This window comes from Amphiura filiformis, chromosome 4 (genome assembly GCF_039555335.1).
Source record: "Amphiura filiformis chromosome 4, Afil_fr2py, whole genome shotgun sequence".
NCBI lineage: Eukaryota > Metazoa > Echinodermata > Ophiuroidea > Amphilepidida > Amphiuridae > Amphiura > Amphiura filiformis.
The window spans coordinates 9,721,664-9,743,421 of NC_092631.1; the positions used below are offsets into that span (position 1 = coordinate 9,721,664).

At 37.6% G+C, this 21,758-nt stretch overlaps 1 protein-coding gene across 1 annotated transcript; it reads left to right on the forward strand.

Annotated features, from left to right (window-relative positions):
* The first annotated feature begins 12 nt into the window (after positions 1-12).
* Positions 13-21,311, forward strand: LOC140150536 (cytochrome P450 20A1-like). The gene is made up of 12 exons (XM_072172565.1): positions 13-118; positions 2,916-3,043; positions 3,824-3,873; positions 5,504-5,673; positions 7,202-7,347; positions 9,416-9,583; positions 11,044-11,122; positions 15,692-15,868; positions 17,035-17,155; positions 17,831-17,942; positions 18,419-18,483; positions 19,038-21,311. Exons 2-12 carry the CDS (start codon positions 2,972-2,974, stop codon positions 19,285-19,287), a joined length of 1,410 nt encoding a protein of 469 aa, XP_072028666.1. The 5' UTR covers positions 13-118; positions 2,916-2,971; the 3' UTR covers positions 19,288-21,311.
* Positions 21,312-21,758: the final 447 nt, after the last annotated feature.

Genomic DNA, 21,758 nt, shown 5'->3' on the forward strand with positions numbered 1-21,758 from the left:
GGTCATGCAGGTCAGGAGCACGTACACGACATTGTACACGTCGAGGAATCTTGTGCAGTCGGTGCGCAGTCGGCCACATCCTTGAAACAAAAATACACCAGAAATCTGAATTGAAGCTGTAAGTATTAATAGTATTTTTGTCTCGCCTGAAGCCCGGACTGTTCAGAAACATGGACATGATATTGATAACCATGCATGCATGCATGATGATGCAGCTGCCAGTAGTCTGACTCCAGACTTCCAAGTTCCAGAGTACGAGTCCGAGCATGATGAGTATCTGTCCTTGACCTTGACAATTTGTGTTAAAAACTTAAAATAGCCTATGCATACTCACAGCATACATCATACATGCATTAATATTATATGAATAATTAATGAATAAATAAATACACTCTAGCTCTGTTTTCATACTATACTACCATTCCGCTTGCCGCTGAGCGGCACGCGCATTGCAGACAAACGGACACAATGATAGACATGTCCACATTGCTTATTATAGAGGGCGACATTCAATCCAAAAAGTTGTGTCCACAGTAGCTCACAGTCAATGGCTTAACTGTGTAATCCCCATAGGATAGGGAAAAACAAAAATTTGAAATTTGGACACCAGAAACTTGATGACGTAGTCTAAAAAGTGCTGGTACTTTATCCTTGATACAGAAGTCAGCATGCAGTGAAAGTTAGATTTCATAAAATAAAATCGCCTTTGTGTAAAATGGATCATTGTGGTAAAAAATGATGCATTACATGCTTTTTTTGTACAGTAAGTCAGTGTAAGGTATTGTCAATGATGAGCGCAGAAAAGTGCAGTTTTTAAAAACAGACATTTGCCCATAACTTCGCTAATTTTTGACCTACAGACATGGTTGACCCCTCATTTTTTAAGTTAAATAATCACCTTTTTAAACAAAATAATTTCAATGTGAAATATCCTACTTGAAAATTTTGTGAACATGCCTAACAATGAATGTCATATAGGTATGTTCATAAAATATTGAAGTTCAATATTTTTAGCTGAAAGTTCTTTCATTTGAAAGAGAATCAAATTACCTAAACAATAAGGGGTCAATCATGTTTACTTTTGAAGTTACAGACAAAAATAGTGTCACCAAATTGTCCAAAATTTTGTGTGTGAAATTGTGACAGCAGGCACATGTACAATGTACACTACTGTATGTGACCCCAGATGACCTCCTATTCTTTACTGTAAGCAAGCTGTTTTGGATGGTCTTGATTTACACACAAATTTGCTTTTGAGCTAAATCGAGTGTCGACTTGGTAGAACATGGATTGCACTATGTGATAGTTTATGAATCCATTATTATCCCAGTACCAACATAAGTCAACATCACTTAAGTTTTGGTTGTCAAAATTAATTTTTAGTAATTTTTTCCATTGAGCCCCACAGTAAAGCCATTTTTGGACCGTACAGGCACATTCCACTTCCCTATGGACGAATAGCGCCACCTATAGTGTGAGATGTGAGCCTGGCTATCATAGGCTTGTCATTGGTTGATATGGCAAAGCAGGAAAGTCGGATGGGGGCATTATAGTAGGAATTCCAATTGAATGAACGCAGCCCAAAAGCTGCACTCGATCCAACCGCGATATAAAAAACATAAAAATGTGTGAAGTTAGCTGCACAATCAAAATTAGGCTTAAAAAGTTTACTTACCCTTATCAAACAATCCAAAAATCTAAAAATCTGTGAGGTCAAATTTGGACCAAAATGCTCATTTTTGGCCCAAAATCCCCAAAAATGTTTGTTTTTTTGCCCAAATTTTTTCGTTCAACGTAACAAAACAATTTTTGAGCCAAAATTCTTTTTCATTTTTAAAAACTAGATAAAAATATCTGGGAGCGTTTTTTTAATTTTTTGGAATGTTGATAAACTTCAGTTGAGAAATTTACACCAAAAATGGTCAAAAAATGCTTAATTTTCAAAAAAATCATTAAAAAAAGCCTGATTTTCACCCAAATTTCAAATATTTTTTAAAAAATATAAATAAATAAAATACCTAGGTCCTAAATATTTTTATCTAGTTTTTAAAAATTAATAAAAGAAAAGAATTTTTTATGTTGAATGAAAAAATTTTGGCAAAAAAAAAAATGTTTTGGGGGATTTTGAGCCAAAAATGAGCTTTTTGGCCCAAATTTGACCTCACAGATGATTTTGCCATGTACTAAATAAATAAATATATACATACTTTAGACCAACAATTTAGCAGTTACTAAGGCCCAAACGTTTCCATAATTCCAGGGTTATGACCAGTCCACCCTTACAGTGCAAAGACTAATTCTGGTACCGGTACATTGTACATGTACATTCAAGTTTACTCAATTGCAAACACAACTTCAAGTTCCTTTTATTGAAAGGGGTTGAAAGGTAGCAGTCCATTACATGGACACCAAATGACCTTGGTGTGCAGTGAACACTGTTCATGCATTTCTATTGTTTGTTTCAATTTTCTTTGTGCTTGGGAGTAAAGAGGAAATGCTCCCAGGAAATGCTGAAGGTTTTATTGACAGTACTATACTTTACTGCACAACATGTGTACCATATATCCTATACACATCTACTGGATATCAAGAATTTAATTATCAACCAAAAAAGTAGTAAACTGGATCAAACGTTAATTTTGGCTCTTTTGAAGGCAGCCAGATAATTTGGCCAAATAATAGCCTGAGAGCATCAAGGGAATCACATTCTAAAGAATGTGTCCAAAGCAGGTTTTTTTATTTTCATTTTGCTGAAGGGGTTTATTTGGTGCATTAAAAAGTAAAAGTTACACATTTTGGGGCATCAAGACAAAGGCTTGGATCTTCTATATAATTACCTTATATTTTTCTCTAATAAAATTTCCAATATTCATGTATACATGTTTTTAAAATTTAGTTGTTTTTGTCTCTTGCAGGTAGTTATAGACCAGGAACTCAGGACAATTAATTAAGTGACGTGTGACGTGGCACCATGCTTGCCTTTGTCATATTTGCTGTCACGTTTGTGGTGGTGCTTATTGGTGCTGTTATTTATCTATACCCTGTAAGTATTATACTATACCGATGGAATGTAATTTACTCTATACATGTAACTAATTAAATTTTCAAAAAGCTTTGTTTCACCCTGAACATGCAAGAAAAGACTGTAGAAACTGAATGTGACATTATGCAGGGATGTAATTCTTCAGGAAATTTCCTGATTTCAGGAAATTTTGCTTCGATCTTCCCTGCACAAAGTATAGGGAAATACACATTTTCAGGAAATGTTAAAACAGTTTCAGAAAATTATGTCAGTGCTTGTTTTCATCCCTGATTATATATACTCGTTTGAAATTTTTGACATTACACCTATAAATAAAGACCCAGCACAGCTCATTATTATGTTTTGATGAATCCAAGTGTGTGAAAATATTGAATCCAAAATATAATAACGATAAACTTGGATGCTCTATGCCCAATATTTATTGGTCTCGCTATGAGTTGGACAAGATGTACTCGCTTAAGTCCAATATTTAAAAGCTCATAGCTCGACCAATAAATATGGGCTCATATCAATAGATCCCATTTATATCACACTGGGTATCAGGGAGCAGGCATGCTCATCAGAAATTCCGTGAAATCAGGGATTCTTTAGATGAAAAAACAAACACTTTTTGAACCACATGTTCGTGAAATTTTTGAAGTTTGGTTTAGTATTTTTCATTTTATTCTCTCTTGTCTTATTAAAGCCCCTGTATTAGATCCCTTACCATTTTTTTCTACCAAATTGATACTGTTATAAATACCATGATTTTGCTTTTCTCTGTGTTTGTTTTCTTTCTAGGGTTCCAAACGAGTGACCACAATTCCTGGTTTGGATCCATCAGATCCCAAGTATGTATTCAATAATGTTAACCAGAATGTAAAAAAATCTTTTGAAAAAAAAAACTCTATAATTTGTGGACGGGTTTCCGATTTTCGACTTTAATGATTCAGATTACCTCTGATCGTAATCCCATCCCGTTTTTCAGATTTTTCTTAACTTACCAGTGGGGTGATTCAATGAATGCTGTTGTAGTATAAATGTGTACAGTAACAAATCACATACTTACAACTCCTGTAGTCAGACAAGCAGGGTTCGATTTAAACTTGTATCGTGGAGCAAAATGCTCCCCATTTTGGACAACCTGCTACACAAATTTCAGCTTGGATAGCAATTTTTTACAATGTAAATATATGCTAATTATTATAGAACATCGCCTAAATAAGGTTTTCGCTAAATATTGCTACGCAAATTTTTCAAAGTACATCGAACCCTGCAGACAAGGGTTGAACACTAAGGCTAATTTCCAAAGGAAAGCAAATACTATATGGCATGACATTTTTGCAGCATTCAAATTCAGAGAGAACCTATTTTTCTGCAACGAAAAAGTTTTGTTTCCTTATAAAGATCTGTACAAAGAAAAAGTATTTGTGTGCATAAATTTGTGAATCAATTACACTCATTTTTTTCATGCACGTGTACATATCATTATTAAGAGAGCACGGTGGCCGAGCGGAACAGGCCCCAACTCATAATCGGAAGGTTGCTGGTTTGAGCCCCGGCGACGCCATCGTGTTGTGCCCTGGAGTAAGGCACTTTATCTTGATTACTCCTCTCCACCCAGGTGTTTAAATGGGTACCGGCATTCTTAAATGCTGGGAAGGTAACAGACTCGCTGTGGAGAAGGTGTAGCGATCCCCTATAGCAATATTACATGGAGGATTCTGGCCCAATCGCCAATGAAAGAGAGATGGGCACTCCGATCACTGTTTATACAGGGTCGTCTCCTTTACCTTTTTACCTTACATATCATGCTTTACAATAACTCTGTTTCTAGATGGAAACATATATTTGATACTTAATTTGGCACTGGCACAATACAACAATATTTTTAAAATTCATTAGTTATGTCCATTTCAAGGATAAAGGTAAATTTTTATAATTTTGGTATAAACTAATTTTCCTTCAAACATGCCATCTGCACAGCTCACTGAGTGAGACATTGTCAAAATGGCCTGGAAAGCACTTTAAAGTTTAAAGCAATCATATGATACCTTCATGTAAATTGCCACATCATAGTCAACTCTAATAACATAGATGTAGTGATAATATTAATTGAGGTATCAAAATACCTCCTATACCTGCTGTGGAACTCTTTGATTGTCTTTGATAATTTCTAATTGTCCCTTATTTAAGTGTACTGTTTATTTTTGTCCGCAGTATATGCATTACAAAATTCTTATTGCGGCCGCCTGCACAGTTCACCATTGCCAAGATACGTGGTGCCGCTACTGCATATGACCCACAAGCAGTGGTACTGCACTGGTACTCCCTAGGCCTGGTACTGCACAGAACACCAAAGGCAACAGGGCACCTACCTGTGCAGGTGGCCACAAAAGGATTCTGGTAGTGTACATGTAGAATGAATGATAGTAAGTTTTTTAAACTGATCTATCAATCTTTATTTGATGCCATGTTTAGGGATGGCAATATCCCAGATATTGGAAAGGCTGGTAGTATGCATGACTTCCTGTTGGATCTACATGAAGACTATGGGCCTATCGCATCTTTCTGGTGGGGAACAAAGTTAGCTGTTAGTATTGCATCACCAGAGCTCTTCAAAGAACACCAGTCTGTTTTTGATAGACCACGTAAGAAGTATAGATAACATAACACAAAGAATTACACATTTAGGAATTATTCCTGGGAATTAGATCATCGCAATCAGTGAGAATAAGAGAGAAAAAAATCATGCCAATGCTGCATACAGTGTGTTATGACAAACAGTGAATTCTCACATGATTCTTACAATTGAGTTTGTGTGAATCAGTTGAAAAATTGTGGGAAATTGGGCCACTTTATAAGGATAAGGCCATGTTGTTTGTGGCAAGGCACCAGAGCCAAATATATTTGATCTTTGGATGATGCTCCACTGCTTGGTTGTAATAAGTCAACTTGTGAATTGATTTAATCCACCCAGTCATAAAGTGTCACTTGAAATAGGACCAAAATTAACAATAGTCATTGAAAGATTTTCTGTATATCTCTTGATTATTGTCGTGCAATTTTATGATTGATTTGGATTCAAATTATTTATAGACTGGTTATCTTTTTATGTACATAAGGTCAGTGTGTTTTGTTGTATTAATTTGTAAAGGGGATTAATGGTTGATTTCTTTTGAACAAAACCAACTTTTATTCATCAGAATGATGGTTGTTGATCCTTACTCCCGGTTGAGTGTATCCCAACTGAAGAGGGTGTATTATCAGTCAGGAGAGGATATCATATACACATGACTTAGGAAGTGGGCCCCCTCATCTCTGCTCATGACATTTGGTCCTCATTAGGATGCATTAGTTCTCAGGCTTTTGCTTTAAATGCATCTCCTCTGGCATTTTGATCTGTTGTTTGATGTTATTGGTGGAAATAAGTTATTTTATCTTACCATCACAAAAGGGTATGTTTCTTTGCAACCCAGTGTGCTACATACTATTGTATTGAAAGAAATATGTGGCACTTGTTGTATTAATTATACTGTCAGAGATCCTTCACATTTTTTATCACCACATGTACTGTGTAAATATGGAAGTGGGGTCCTGATTGGCTAATTCAATAACATCATGACACATGGGTGTCTCATTTTTGTTGAGCAAGCTGTGTAGCATTGCATTATCTTGTTATTTTCATGGGATAAACAGGGTGTACATGTCGGCAAGTGAGTGCTGAGTTGCGTATAGTCATACATTTGTAGTCGCAGCCATTAGTGCAAAGTCGTGACTTTCAATACCAATGGTGATAAAAATAAGACAATGCTTCACATATTTGGTCATTCCAGTTGAATTCCATACATCTCCTATGGTAGAAATGACCTTAATTATCCATGGGTGTTTGAATTTCAAATGGATTTACCTGAATGAGTGACTCCATTTGAAATCTACACCCCCTATGTAGGAGATTATGGTCATGTCTTCCATAGGGGAGTATGGATTTCAACTGGAATAGCCCATTGCCTTTTGTGTGTGAACTTTTCATAGGATCACAGATTTTGAATTGGAGGATGTCGCAACAGATGTCACAACAGATTACTCCACAACAGATTATACCACAACAAAAAATGTGATCAACCTTTCTCACAGTAACTGATTTCAAGCATTTATGTATGCACTTGCTTTTTTCAGCTGATTTATTTGCCCTATTTAAACCATTGATTGGAGCAGACAGTATTCAGTATGCTAATGGTGCTGATGGAAGGAAGAGGCGCAATCTCTACGACAAAGCCTTCAGCCATGATGCTGTGCGTTATTACATGGGCATATTTAATGAGGTATGTTGGCATAGATTTATACCCAGCTATGGATAGGCCTATCCATTGAGCAGTATCAATATGAAAGCTGTAATTTGAGCTGTCAAACTGCTTTTTACACCAGTTGTAAGCAAATTAATTATCGTATTAGTACAACCAAAAATCTATAATAAATTACTGTAACTGGCGAATTGGTAAGGCTAAAAACTTATACGGTTTACATTATTTTGGAAAACAGACTTTTGCGATGCGAAGAACAAGGTTGTGCGCACCCCAATAAAACGTCGAATTTTGTTTTTGTTTACATTAAGGGGGTCAAATTAAGTTAATTAGTTCCAAAAGCACTGAAAAGGCCTTGGAGCCTAAAATAACAATGCCATATTTTTCACTCGCATACTCTTTTTTGTCTCAGCTCCGGTTACTGCATCAACTATTACATTGGCACAGTAGAAACTCATTAACATGACTGTATTGTTTATTCAACTAATTTGTCAACATTAGCATGTATTCAGTGTTCAAAGGATAACTGTTTCTCTATGGGGAACCTATTGTCAACAATAGAGTGTTTGTTTATTGAATTAGTTTTTAAGTGTTCTGATGCTTTTGTGTTGAAGGACAAATTAACCATATGGGTGATTTGAAGATTATCCCTGAGACTTTCGACAATTTCCTGTCCCATATGCACAGAAAAAATGGGTGACTTTTCAACAATGCAGGTGCAAGTCTGGTAAGGCTAAGAAGCATTTGGATGTCTTGAAGGCCTATATTTATTCAACTAAGGGACTGTGCTTTTGAACGTAGGCCTAAGTGTCCTACAAAATTATAAATTTATTTTGGTTGTTATGAGACTGCACTTCAAATTGCACTGCATCAGGTGAAATTGCACCACAACTTTCAAAAGTTAAAAAAAAAAAATAACTCGAATATTGAAATTGCAGCTGACCTTCTCAATTGTAATTCTAAATGACAATATCCTCTCACCTCACTAATCACATTAAATAGAACATTAAAAAATATTATATAAAATATTAGTACCGCAAAAGACAGTGACCGCTAAATTACGGGTGACTGCTAGTACAAAATTAAATAGAAGAAAACTTAAGAGAAAAACCTTATTGTGGTAAATCCTTCAATTATCCAGCTGCCTGTTTAAGGGGGTACTACAATACACCCCTGCAAAATTGTGTGCCTATTTTTGCATTTTTCTCAAAAATTATTGTGCATTGGTGACAAGTAAGATATGTATATTATAGGGGCAAGGACTGCAATTACTGCACTGCAAAGTTTATTTCAGCACAGACAACAGTTGTGGAGTTACAGTCAAAAATGAGGAAAAACCAATATTTGATCAATAAATCAATAACTACTTGCCTTGAGTTGCTGAATTTTCAATGCAGTAGTTGTAGTCCTTGCCCCTATAATATACATATCTTACTTGTCACTAATGCGCTATCATTTTTGAGAAAATGCAAAAATAGGCACACAATTGGCCAGGGGTGTAGTACCCCCTTAATGTACATGCACAGAGTCATCCCGGTACAAACAAGTGTCTCCATATGCACAATTATTGGTGCATGGCAAACATTGTCTAATGTTACAAGCCTATTATATGTATCAAGAGATACGCATAATCAGCTTTATTACTTTATACTTTTTCAGCATGTTATAACCTCTAGCCCTACACATTTCAGAAACTAACTCCTACCAAGTAGAAGTTATATTTTATAAAAATCATTTCATGTTCTAACAGATGAAACAAGACTGAATATGGCACGTGACACATAAATGGCATTTTAAATTCTTTAGCGGAGAATGTGCATAGTAGTAGTACTGCTTTGGGTCCGAGTCCGTTTTACGCTAAAGAAAAATATTTGCTTTGGGTACTTTTTGAAAAAACTAGTGATATACAGGTTGTAACCCTTTAGCTCCCATGTATTTTGACTGATTATGAACATTTCATTGACATAAAATTGAAAACCCCATGTGATACTAACCATTTCTTTAAAAATGTATTTGAAATTTATAAATAAAAATTTAAGGTTTATGTCAAACTTGTGTTCAATTGGCATTTTTTCCTGATTTTAAATAGTTGGTAGCTGAGCTAGTGACCAAGATGAAGACACTACCCAAGGATGAACATATTCCTTTACAGCAATATAGTACAGCATTGGTACTTAAAGGAATTGCAAGAACATCATTTGGGGATTACTTCAAGGATGATAAAGCTTGCTTGGCATTCAGAAAGAACTATGACATTGTAAGTAGCTTTTTGGTATTTATCTCAGTCTGTCCACTGCGCATATTTTGTGTACAAAGTTATTTTTTCTTTAGGTGTCATTCGCAGTCATTCAATTTTTATCGGTAAAGTGCTAGAATCATGTGGGTGACAGTAAAAGCACAAGCCTCTGCAGCTCAGGGTCATTAATATGCTCTTGTGAAAAAATAACTGGTATCAAATTTACCTGGACAAGTACCTTTAATTGCTCAATTGTCCCAGTGTAACCTGTATGAAACTCAGTGAGCTGATCCTAGCTGGGGAGGTTTTAATTGTTGTAATTTAGGGTTTGTGCTTCTTTGCTTCAAAACCCCTAGTTGTTATATTGGCTCTCACATGTTCCATATGGGTCATTCTTACAAAAAGTGGCCTTTTAGTGTTTTTAGCTATCTTTGATCCATAATTTTTCTATGAAATGTTTTCACTGGAATAAGATGTTGATAGTTCAATACAACTCAATGAAACTCAACTTGGATATAATTGGATATATGAATACAAAACCCACCCCAAGTCCATACCTTGGCCAAAGCATGGGAAATTGTTGCTATAAATAGGCCTGTCATATGTATGAAAGAACAACTCAAATTCATCCTCTGTGTCTATTGAGCATGTGAAAAATAGCATGTATGAAAGAACCACCCAAGTCCATGATTTGAGTCTTGTAATAACACATTGATTGAAATCCAGTATGTATAAAAGTCCACTTGTAACACATTCATTGCTGGAGAGTGACTTTTGGAAGAAAAAAAGGGTTTAATCAAGGAAAGTGTGTGGTTTATATATTACATGGCAGAATGCTTATCAACATTATACATACCTGTGTGCTTTATTTTGTATTATCTTACTAGTGGTAATCTCGTTCCAACATTATTGTTTTTATATATGATTCAAAAAACCACCCAAGTCCAGTATTAAAAATGAACCCCACGAAGTCCCTGAAATGCTAATCGTCATACCCATACAGTTTAACCCACTCATTTGCTTGTTAAACTTACCATATTGACCAGGTAAATCTAACTGAAGGAATTAAAATGATGCAAAGGTTTTTTTTCTCAAAATCACTTCCCATGGACTTGGGTGGGTTTTGAATTCATTTATTCAATTGTACTTTCCATTGTGTTTTCTGCGAGATATTAGCCTTCAAAAATGCCTGTCCCATATTCCATTAAAATTTCATTTAAAATATAAAGAATCATGCTTTCAATACTTTCTTTGCAATGGTTATTAGTGGTGAACTTGTGTTCTATTTTTATTATGAAAATATTTTCCCCTCATTTATAAAATATTTTGATTTGTTTGAGTACCAAATATGGTGTCCCAAAGGACTGTATTACGATATCCTCATATCAATCATAAGTAGCATCTTTAAGATAACCGCAAAGATAAAAGGTTATAAACAACTTTTTGCTATTAATCATTAACCATTTTTTCTCATCATTTAGTGTTGGCATGAGATGGAACATAGTCTTGCACATGGACTTCCCGAGGAAGGCACTGATAGGGACAAGGCATTCAAACAAGGTAAGCATTGGGCTATTCCAGATGTATTCCGCACCCCCCCCTATAGAAGACATATAAAAAAAATAAAATTCCAGCTGGAATGGACTGGCAACACCGACTGGCAACACCGACTGGCAACACCTACTGGTGTAAGGTGTCCTTATGGACACTCTCTCACATTTTCCTGCTAACTGATGGAATCATATATTTCTCACAATTTTGGTGATGACTGATGGATTTTGCTAAGCACATGGATCATTTTGATACATTTTGTTGAATGTTCGTCACCCAAAACCCACATTTTGAAAGGATTTTGTTGGATATTTTCATCAACATTTAGCTAGTACTATAGTGCTATACTATATGTGCTGATCAGATGGATCAAATAACCAAGGTCAGTTACAGCTAAATCCTGTGTTGATCAATATTTTCACTCTTCTGATCAATTGACCAAATCTCACCATGACTGTTATCAATCAACCTTACCCATCCAAGTGGGTAAAGCTGTTCTGTGTACGGACTATTATATTATATACCAGCATCTATGTATGGGAACTAAATCACCACTCCAGGTCAGTCACCGTTCTGCCTGATGAACTTATTAGTGGGCCTACATATAGGCCTACCCACCATTGCATGAATGCGCTGATTACCGATACCATACCAACTCATCGATACTTCTCACCCTATGGCCGTTTCACCAAATGCCGTTACTCGTACTATGCAAACTCAATGTCCACGTTTCAAGTTCTACTCATTAGTGGCGACATCGAACTAAATCCCGGGCCCTCGAATCAACAAGGGGGACCCAGATGCGCCAACTGCAGTAGACCAATCCGACATGACCATCGTAGATCTTTATGTTCTACTTGCCTCGAGCCTCTACATCTTAAGTGTTCTTCTCTTCCTAACTCTGTTCTAAAACTGAAGGATCATCCAGTTCAAGAGTATATGTTCACGTGTGCTACTCAACTCCTACCTTTTGCGGATGCCTCATTTTTGACAGGAAGTTCTGAAAACTCTACCATGGACTCCTCCTCTGAAGCAAACTCTTACTTTGACTGTAGTGTTAATTACAATGATCTATCCATGCTTCTGCTCAATGCAGGCAGCATTGGCAACAAATTGGAAGAGCTTGTCAATTTAGTGTATAGTTTCACTATTAGACCCGCCATTATTGGCATATCTGAATCATGGCTATCTTCCAACATATATGACTCAGAACTCTCCATAAATGGTCAATACACTGTTTTCCGTTGCGATCGCCAAACAAGAGGCGGTGGTGTATGCTTACTAATTATGAACTCTCTTAAACCTCGCTTATGTAATGAACTCTTATCTAAGAACTGTGAAGTGGTATGGGCTGAATGCAATCTGCATAAATGCAACCTTAAGATCTGTTGTTATTACCGTCCTCCCTATCGCAGCAGTAACACTCTTCCCGATTTAAGTCATTGCATTGCACTTGCTTCGCGCTCAAATTCCCTCGATTCTAAACTTCTGGTCATAGGTGATTTTAATGTTAATCTCCTCAATCAAGGTCACTACCTTTTTGATGATTTGTCAGATTTTTCTGCCAACCACAATCTTCATCAATTTGTCTCGCAGCCCACTTTTCATAGCCCGGGTATTAACCCGTCCCTCATTGACCACATTTATAGTAATGACCCTGGTTTAATCACTGGAGTTGCTAACCTCTCTCCAATCGGCGCCTGTCACCATTCGGTTATCTATTGTGGTCTTAACATCCGGCCAAACAAACCTAAGACTGTTTCCCGCACCATCTGGCAATACAGTAAGGCCGATTGGGTTGATGCAAACAGGCAACTCAGTGATTATCAAACTCAGGACGGTAATGACATCAACTATGCTTGGGATCACTTTCATACATTTTATATGGAAGTTATGAATCAATGTATCCCTCTCAAACTCTTCAAGTGTAAGGCAAAAGAGCCTCCCTGGCTCAATGAAGAGTTACGTAAACTCTGTAGAAAAAAGCATAGTCTTTTTCGGAAATGGAAAAAATCTCAAAAATCTAGTGATTACACTAAGTACAAAGCAATTAGAAATAAGTTAACCAACAGACTTAAGTATGCCAAGCACAACTTTTTTGCTAGCCTTCTCGAAAATGAATCCCCAAGTAAGCGTTTTTGGGGTTATTGTAAAACTCGTTCTGGTCAAGCAACCATTCCTGACTCCATCCACTACAATGGTGTTTGTGCTAGCTCTCCAACTGACATAGCCAATACCTTTAGTCAGTTTTTCGCTGAGTGTTTCAACCGTGCTGACGCCTCCAATACTCCCATTCCTCAGTACAACTTCAGTTCCACTCTTTCCTGTTTTTCCTGCTCTAGTTCTGATGTTCTCTATCTCATCCAAAAGCTTAACAACAATTCTGCTGCTGGGATGGACGGTATCACTAGTCGTATGCTAAAAAACACAGCTCCTTCTATTTGCCCCATCCTCTGCAGACTTTTTAATCTGTCGCTCATCACCGGCAGAGTCCCTGATGCCTGGAAGGTCTCCCGTGTTATTCCCATCTTTAAGGCCGGTGACCCCATGCTGTCACCAACTACAGACCAATATCTCTCCAACCAATCTGTGCTAAACTGCTGGAAAAAATCATCCACCGTAACATCTTGGATCACCTTGCCAGCAATGACATCCTCACCAAACGCCAGTTCGGGTTCCTTCCCAAATCATCAACATCCGATGCCCTAATCACTGCCCTTCATGATTGGTATGGTTCTATTGAAGACAGGAAGAGTATTGTTATGGCCCTTTTCGACCTATCAAAGGCCTTTGATCGTGTTCCCACCACCACCCACTCCTTCGGAAACTTGGTGCTGTTGGGTTAACAGGTCCTATTCTCTCCTGGCTCAAATCATATCTCTCTAATAGGTCCCAGCTGGTTGCTGTGCATGGCGTTGACTCTGACCCTGTCCCTGTTATTTCTGGTGTGCCCCAAGGCTCTGTCCTTGGGCCTCTACTCTTTCTTGTCTATATCAATGATCTTTGCTTTTCTAACTTTTCTTCCAATAGCTCTCTGGTCCTATACGCTGATGATACTACTCTCTATAAGCCTCTTTCTCATTCTTCTGACCTGTCTGACTTCCAAGCTGATATCAACACCATCCACGGCTGGTTCATTAACAACCATCTCTCTGCCAATGCTTCCAAGACAAAGGCCATGGTTATCACCACCAAAAGAACCCCTACCCGGACTTGCAACTTTACTCGACAACCAAGTTATTGAGAGGGTGTCCTCAGCGAAATTTCTTGGTATTTTGATTTCTGATAGCCTCTCCTGGTCTCTTTACATCGACCAGATATGTAAGAAAGCTCGTCGCACAATTGGTTTTATCCATAGGGTATTCTCCAGTGCTCCCATCTGCACCCGTCAGATCCTTTATCTTGCGATTGTTCGCCCAATCTTGGAATATGGTAGTGTCACATGGCATCCTTTAAACACTACCCTGACCAATCGCCTTGAGGCTTGTCAGCGTTTCGCCGCCAGGGTTATCTTGCAGTCCTGGAATCTCAGCCACGAGGACCTTCTCCTGAAGTCTGACCTTCCGTTGCTCTCCAAACGCAGGGACTATGCTACTCTTTGTCACCTGTATAAGATCCTCCATCATCTTTCCTCCTCTCCTAACCCTTACAACCCTCACCCCGGCCTTCACTCCAGAACCTGAACTCCCATGCCATCGTTCCTCCTTTCCGTCGCCTGACCTTGTGCCAAAAATCCTTTTACCCTTATGCTCCGACACTCTGGAACTACCTCCCTGAGGACATTATCCAATGTAAATCGCTGTATTCCTTCAAGTCAGCCCTTCGTGCCCATCTTGGCTAGCCAGTTTCGTTTGGTGTTTGTTTATTCTGTGTTTTTGGTTTAAGTTATCTATTTTTTTTTTGATGTTTTGGCCTCCCTTTAATTTATTGCTTTTGCAATATTGGGCTGTGCCAGGCCTACGGGCCGAATGGTATAAATAAATGTGTCTAGAATTCCAGCAGTCATTTTTAGCAAAGATTCCGGCTGGAGGGTATGGAAGACATTGAGATTAGGTGAAATTCCGGCTGAAAAAAAAAAAAAAAAAACAAGAGTGGGGATTGTGAAAGGCCATGGAAGACATTCACATTTCTTAATATTCGGCTGGAAAATGGTCAAAATGCTCCAATTCCAGCAGAATCTTCACTTATGATCACCATCTCGATTAACCTATGAAAGACATTTACTTGAATTCTGGCTGGAAACAAAAAATGTTCTAATTCCAGCTGGAACCCTATGGAAGACATTTACATTTACGTGAATTCCGGCTGGCCATATTAGACATATTACCACAATTCCGGCAGTGTCTTCCATGGGGTTTTCCTGACATATGAATTCCGGCTGTCAATTTAGCCCCGAATTCCGGAAGTGTCTTCCATAGGGGCGGGGTTCGGAATACATCTGGAATAGCCCATTCCTTGCATCGGCATTTGCCTAGGTACTTTTATCTTCATGATGGAACCCGACCCAAATTTGGGTCTGAATTTTGTTAGCAATTGCATTTGTAACTAATTTTAGTTTCTCTTATACATATCTTTCAGCAAGAGCCCAGATGTTGTCAACCATTGAGGCCATCATCAAGCAGAGACGTGACAACCCTCCACCACCTGAGCGTCAACTATTCATTGATATTCTACTAGAGAATAATTTTCCAGAAGCTCAAATCAAGTGTGATACTCTCTCCTATGTCATTGGTGGATTTCATACTTCAGCCAATTGTAAGACACTTGATACTGTATATGTTAAACATGTGCAAATAACTACATAAATCATCTCCAAATGAGAACACTATTTAGGACTATGCAAACAGGGATATTACTCCTTGACTTTCACCAGTTAACCATGGTTATATGTATACACACATTTTACACAATTTTCACCAATAGGGGATGCACTCTCAAATTTTTATTTACGATACTTGCAGATCCTTGCACATATTTTGAAAGTGGGGATGGTTCAGGCTCCTGAGAGGTCCCCGGTTGGAATGTAGACTATCACTAATGTCATGCAGGCTTTACATCCACAGATAACTATGCACAATCATGGAACCTATATTTGGAAAAGGTTCTTGGAACATTGTGCACACTTTGCAGACATTTTGTGCACAAGTTTCTCATGATCATGATCATGGAAATAATGTATAGTCTGTTTAGGAATAAACAGGACATCTGCAACATTGATTGATGGGGAGAGGGGAGGGCAAATCATCTACAACAGGGATTTCCCCTCACCTCTCTTCCGTAAATCAATGTTGGAACACTTTGGAAAACTCTCAAAGCTGTTGGTATTTTTCAACATTGTATGGGGGAGGGTGTGGCAGTTTTTTATTCTTGACTTTTTTCCAAGATAGTAGGAAGGGGAGTTGTACAGATTAGAACTGTTGATGGTCTCTCCACTTCATCATTTTATGAACAACTCTCATACTTTAACATGCACAGTGATAACTCTTCTGAACGTGAGCCAAACAGCTTTATGTGACTTTTGAATCATGAGCATGAACACTATACTTGAACTGCATGTGGTAGGCAGTGTATGGGGGCGAAAAGGAATTGTACTGTTTCACATTCATAGAAATAACCTCCAATCATCTAACCTCTCAAGTAACTGAACATAATTGCAGGGTTACGTCCCTGACTTTATAGGAACCTTCCTTACAGGAACCTTTTGAGAGATGAAGAGAATTCACTGATTCACTCCCACAGATCGCATTCTCCGGGCATGCAATAGCGCAGCCCCTTAGACCATCTCGTTCTCAAATTTATGCCCCATCTTTTGTCCCTGAATATTGCTGTAAAAGTTGACGAGTCAAGTGCCAAGAAGTGTTGACTGATCCTCTCATGTGTATAATTGGCCGTTTCTGTTACCCTTTTTTTTTCTGCAATAGTGCTGGCATGGACTTTGTATTTCATCGCAACTCATCAAGATATTCAGGAGAAGCTGCACAAGGAGATAGAGAGTGTGTTGGGGGATGAAGATGTGGAGTCAAGTCATATTACACAACTTACGTGAGTATAATTTGTAATGACATACAAATATTCAATGTTTATGAGTACAATGGTAAGAATATTTTCATGACTGTTCCATTCAACGAGGCTTTTTCAACAAGGCTTTGCTGAGTTGAATGAAGTCATAATATAAATTCCTTTTCTTCCAATTAATTCTGTAAATCACCAAGAAATAAAATAATTTTAAAAAAAACTATATTTATATTAGAACCAAGAAACTGAGAAAAGTCAACCCTTTTTCTTTCTATCATTTAAGATATAGCTGATTGAATTGATTAAGATATTCTGGAGGTATGAATGAGATTCAAACATCATCTCAGAAAACAAAGTTTCTATGTTACTTTTTTTTATGTTTCTAAATATGTTCCACGGATGCAAGTTTTCCAGGTTTTTTACGGATTTCAAGAAAAAAAAGTGAAATATCATTTTTTTACTACATTTTGAGTATTAGATGCTAATATTTCATGATAAAAAGAGCAAAAAAAATGGGGGTGATACTCTCATAGCCTATTTCCCAATCTCTAGCGTTCGCAAAAATGATAGTGCTCGGGCTTGATCGCTTCGCTCGCAGGATTTTTTACAACACTTACTTACATCCCTGATATTTAATGCATTTATCAATTCAAGCATTAGTATTTTGGTTAATAGATTTTGCATTGGATTTCTCTTATCTAGTTACCTGAGACAAGTACTAGATGAAAGTCTTAGGACTTCCGTCTTAGCTCCTTGGGCTGCAAGATTTCAAGATATTGACACTATGCTGGGAGGACATGTTATTCCTAAAGGGGTAAGTTTTTTGGGTGACAGCACCTTTTAGAGGAAAGAAATGGTTCAGGTCTAATGTAAGGTGTAAAATATAAAGAGCTTCCACGTCGACCCCTTCCAATGGGCAAAACCCTGCCGTACTATTTCGTAAAGAAACTAATTAAATTGGTGCATGGTAAGAAAATGGTAAAACAGTATAAATTGGTGATCACATAGTGGGCTATGTACAACACTTTAAAAGTATATCAAAGAAGGGGCTGTCGTGCACCCTCAGAAATCAACTTTCATACTGTATTTTTGTATTTATCTTGTAAAGTGCCTCGATCTACATGTATTGAAGAAGCGCTATATAAATGTGCAAATAATAAAACGCTTGCAGCCTTGAGGCCTAATGGGTGTAAACCCAAGGTTTCAAATCTTGCTCATCTAGCAACTCACAGAGTTTGTAATTATTAAGAAAGTGTATCATTGGTAATAGCTATTCTCCTATCTTTACAGACCCCAGTCATCCATGCGTTGGGTGTGACGCTACAAGATGAGGAACGATGGCCCCACCCAGAAAAGTAAGTGTTGTATGGCTATGGTCATAACAATTCAGATCAATTGTTTGGGCAGTGGGTTAGTTGTTGATGTATTGACCCTATAATGAAAATAAAGATACAATGTACGTGCAACTGGTGGTAGTGAACCAAAACACTCTTTGTTTGCCTGTACTATTCTAATTGCCAGTATACAAAAGATTGGTGTTAACTGACTAGCGGACTCTTAATTCTCCAGGTGTACACTAAAGTCAGGCACACTAAAGCACCATGTTGACTTTGGTCCTAGAGCAGTATTGGTGTTCCTGTAGATACCAACTGCTCTTTGTATCGTACCTAGGAAAAGTAATCAATCGTATTGAGCATAATACTGAACGTTTGCATAGCGCTTACATGTATATAATTGTTATAATTTTTAATGACAAAACAAAAATGCACATTTTGTGCATGCATTTGGAGGGAGAACCTTGTTTTGGTAGCAAGATAGCGGATCTGTGCAATGGGCGAATGTGCCTTTTTAAGGAACTAAATATATTTTATCAAAGTTGTTGCTTATTTACTGATTTTTTTCTCATCAGGTTTGATCCAGATCGTTTTAGTCCAGAGAACAGCAAGCAGAGGGACAAGTTTGCCTTCCAACCTTTCGGTTTTGCTGGCAAGAGAATCTGCCCTGGCTATCGTTTTGCATATGGAGAGATTTCTGTATTTCTAGCTGTTTTGTGTCGGGCTTTTAAGTTCAACATTGTTGAAGGACAGGTGGTAGAACCAGTGTATGGGTTTGTGACAGCTCCAAAAGAAGAGGTGTGGGTGACAGTAGAAAAGCGCTAGCTTTGTAGATACTGATGGATGACCAAACAGTGTAATTAAGAATACAATCGGGCTATAAGTCAATAATGTGTAAGAAAAGTCTGAATTTGTCATGTAGTACATTATTGTTACCAAATGTATACCATCTTATACACCAAAGGTGATAAGGTATTGCTTTGTTTTGTACATACTACATTTATATAAGAAACATGTACCATATTATTGAAGGCCCCACAGCACACACCATGCACCAGCGAGGGTTGGTAATTGTTAATGCACTTGGTGTTTTTAACTCCACTGTATAAACTATTTTTAATCTTATCATATAGAAACCATATGCATACTGTCAATTGCCAACTGCTTTGGTGCAAAAAGGTATTTTGTGGGTAAAATTTAATCAAACCTCTTTGAAAAAAGTAATATAGTGAGCCTCGTCTCAAGTTCAGAGTAGGCCTAATGCCATATTGGATTTCACGGTAGCAGATTCGAAACAGTGTGTGTACGCGGTTGCATTGCCAGCTGACTAATTGGTCCCCTATGCGTGTGTATATGTCTTGCGGGATTAGGTTATCATGCGTGTTTGAATCTGCCACTGTAAAATCCAACATGGCATTACTCCCAACTTGAGAGGAGATATACTATAGATACCACTCTCAAAATTCATGTTCATGTATGTGGAGACTGGAGATCATCGTTTCAATTGGCAATAATCTTACAGGGTACAGAGTAGTTTGAGTATTTCAAATATCCAGTATATATATGTTAATAAATCTGCAATGTTTGTGCAAGTCCCAGCTCTGATCTTTCAATCGATTATGAACTATGCCTTCTGCATACATGTATGCTAATGGCACTATAATTATGTTCTGGCCTATTTATGGGATTTTTTTCGGGAAACCCTGACTGGTGGGGTAACTCTACAGATGTAAAACTGCATAACCAAAATCCTCCTGTTGCATAAAGGAGGAAATGGTCTGATATATTATTACACTGTATCGTGTACATCATAATGGATGCTTGACAATATTCAAGCCTATGGTATAATATGAATATTTGACATATCTTTCACATGTAGTGCTACATGTACTGGAGCAGAGTTTGTTAGCTCTCTAAGCGGTGATTGCATTTATGTTAAGCTCTCGGAGCATAATTTGTTGAAGGAATCTTTTCGGGTATAATAATTATGAGTGGTGCTGTAAGGTAAGATTAGTTAGTTCTTTGAGGGATTTAAAGAAAAAGCCGCATGCCTTTGAGGCAGTTTGGCTCTGCTTTTATCCATGTTATTCCAGAAATGCAGCAAAATGAAAATGTAAATTCTAGATGAGAACATGTCCCCAATAATGTGTTTACTGGTGAATCACCAGTGGTGATATGAAAGAAACAGTTATCAGCATATAATATAATTGTCATATCTAACATATACAGGGTGTCCCAGAATGATTTGTACCGTGTTTGCAAAAATAACTAAAAATAGAAGACGGGCAGTGTATCTATTTTTGATACCAGCATTATAATGTTGGACATGTCTCCTACTTATTCTGTTAATTTCAGCACGCTACCTTTATTTGTATTGGCGTGGCATGCAATAATGTAAAATCGATGAAAAACGACTCGCATACCTGGCACGATACGATTAAATGAAGAACGTGGGATGTTTGGCACTGCATTTTGACGACAACTACTGTTGAGGTTGCGCCTTAAAGCTTGCCGGACAGCTGCAATGTTCGCTCTAGTTCTTGCAGTCTTACGAGCACCTGAAGCTTCACTCTGCCGATTTCTGACAGGTCCGTGCTCGTCAAACTTCTTTACGTTATACACTATCGTCTAATGAATCTTCTTTGCGTCTCAACATAGCTGCCGGTTTGCCAGTAAGTTTTTTGAAAGAAATCCACGCTGCTGTACAGTAAATTGAGCTGTCTTTTCTGTACTACAACCAGTTCGATCTCTGCAAGCATTTCAAATGACATGGACCTCACACCACAATAACTATATTTAAAACTACCGCCAAAGAGAGAATGGGATTAGGCCACAAATCCTTAATTCCATATAATGATTGCTTCAATAACGTCATAAATAATAGATAGATATCGGCTATTTAGTGGAAATATGAACAGGGCACAACTAAAATACCTGCATAACTTTTTCCAAATAACTTTGTGCTGAACGGTTAGTAATGTTACAGATTTTCAAAATAGGTTGCATTGTCAAAACTTAGAATTCACCATTTTAACGCAATCTTCTATAACTTCTACTAGAAACGTCCAAATTTTAAAATCTAAAAAATCTGAGAAAGCTAAATATATGTAGAACTTAAAATGCAAAACAATATGACCATTCAACATGCCCTTCATACCTAAAAAATTCCATCTTTCCCGGTATAGATCATTCTGGGACACTCTGTATAGCGTTTTCATCTTGGACAAATATGACCTCAAATATGATTGAGGTGTGTTTTAATATATCGTCACCCTGCTACGATAATTGCCTAACTC

What these genes read in the sequence shown, in the direction of transcription:
- LOC140150536 (XM_072172565.1), top strand. Translation starts at nt 2,972, where the DNA reads ATGCTTGCCTTTGTCATATTTGCTGTCACGTTTGTGGTGGTGCTTATT. An exon ending in GGACAAGGCATTCAAACAAG is followed by an intron (nt 11,123 to 15,691) that starts GTAAGCATTGGG and finishes CATATCTTTCAG; the next exon opens with CAAGAGCCCAGATGTTGTCA. An exon ending in GACATGTTATTCCTAAAGGG is followed by an intron (nt 17,943 to 18,418) that starts GTAAGTTTTTTG and finishes CTATCTTTACAG; the next exon opens with ACCCCAGTCATCCATGCGTT.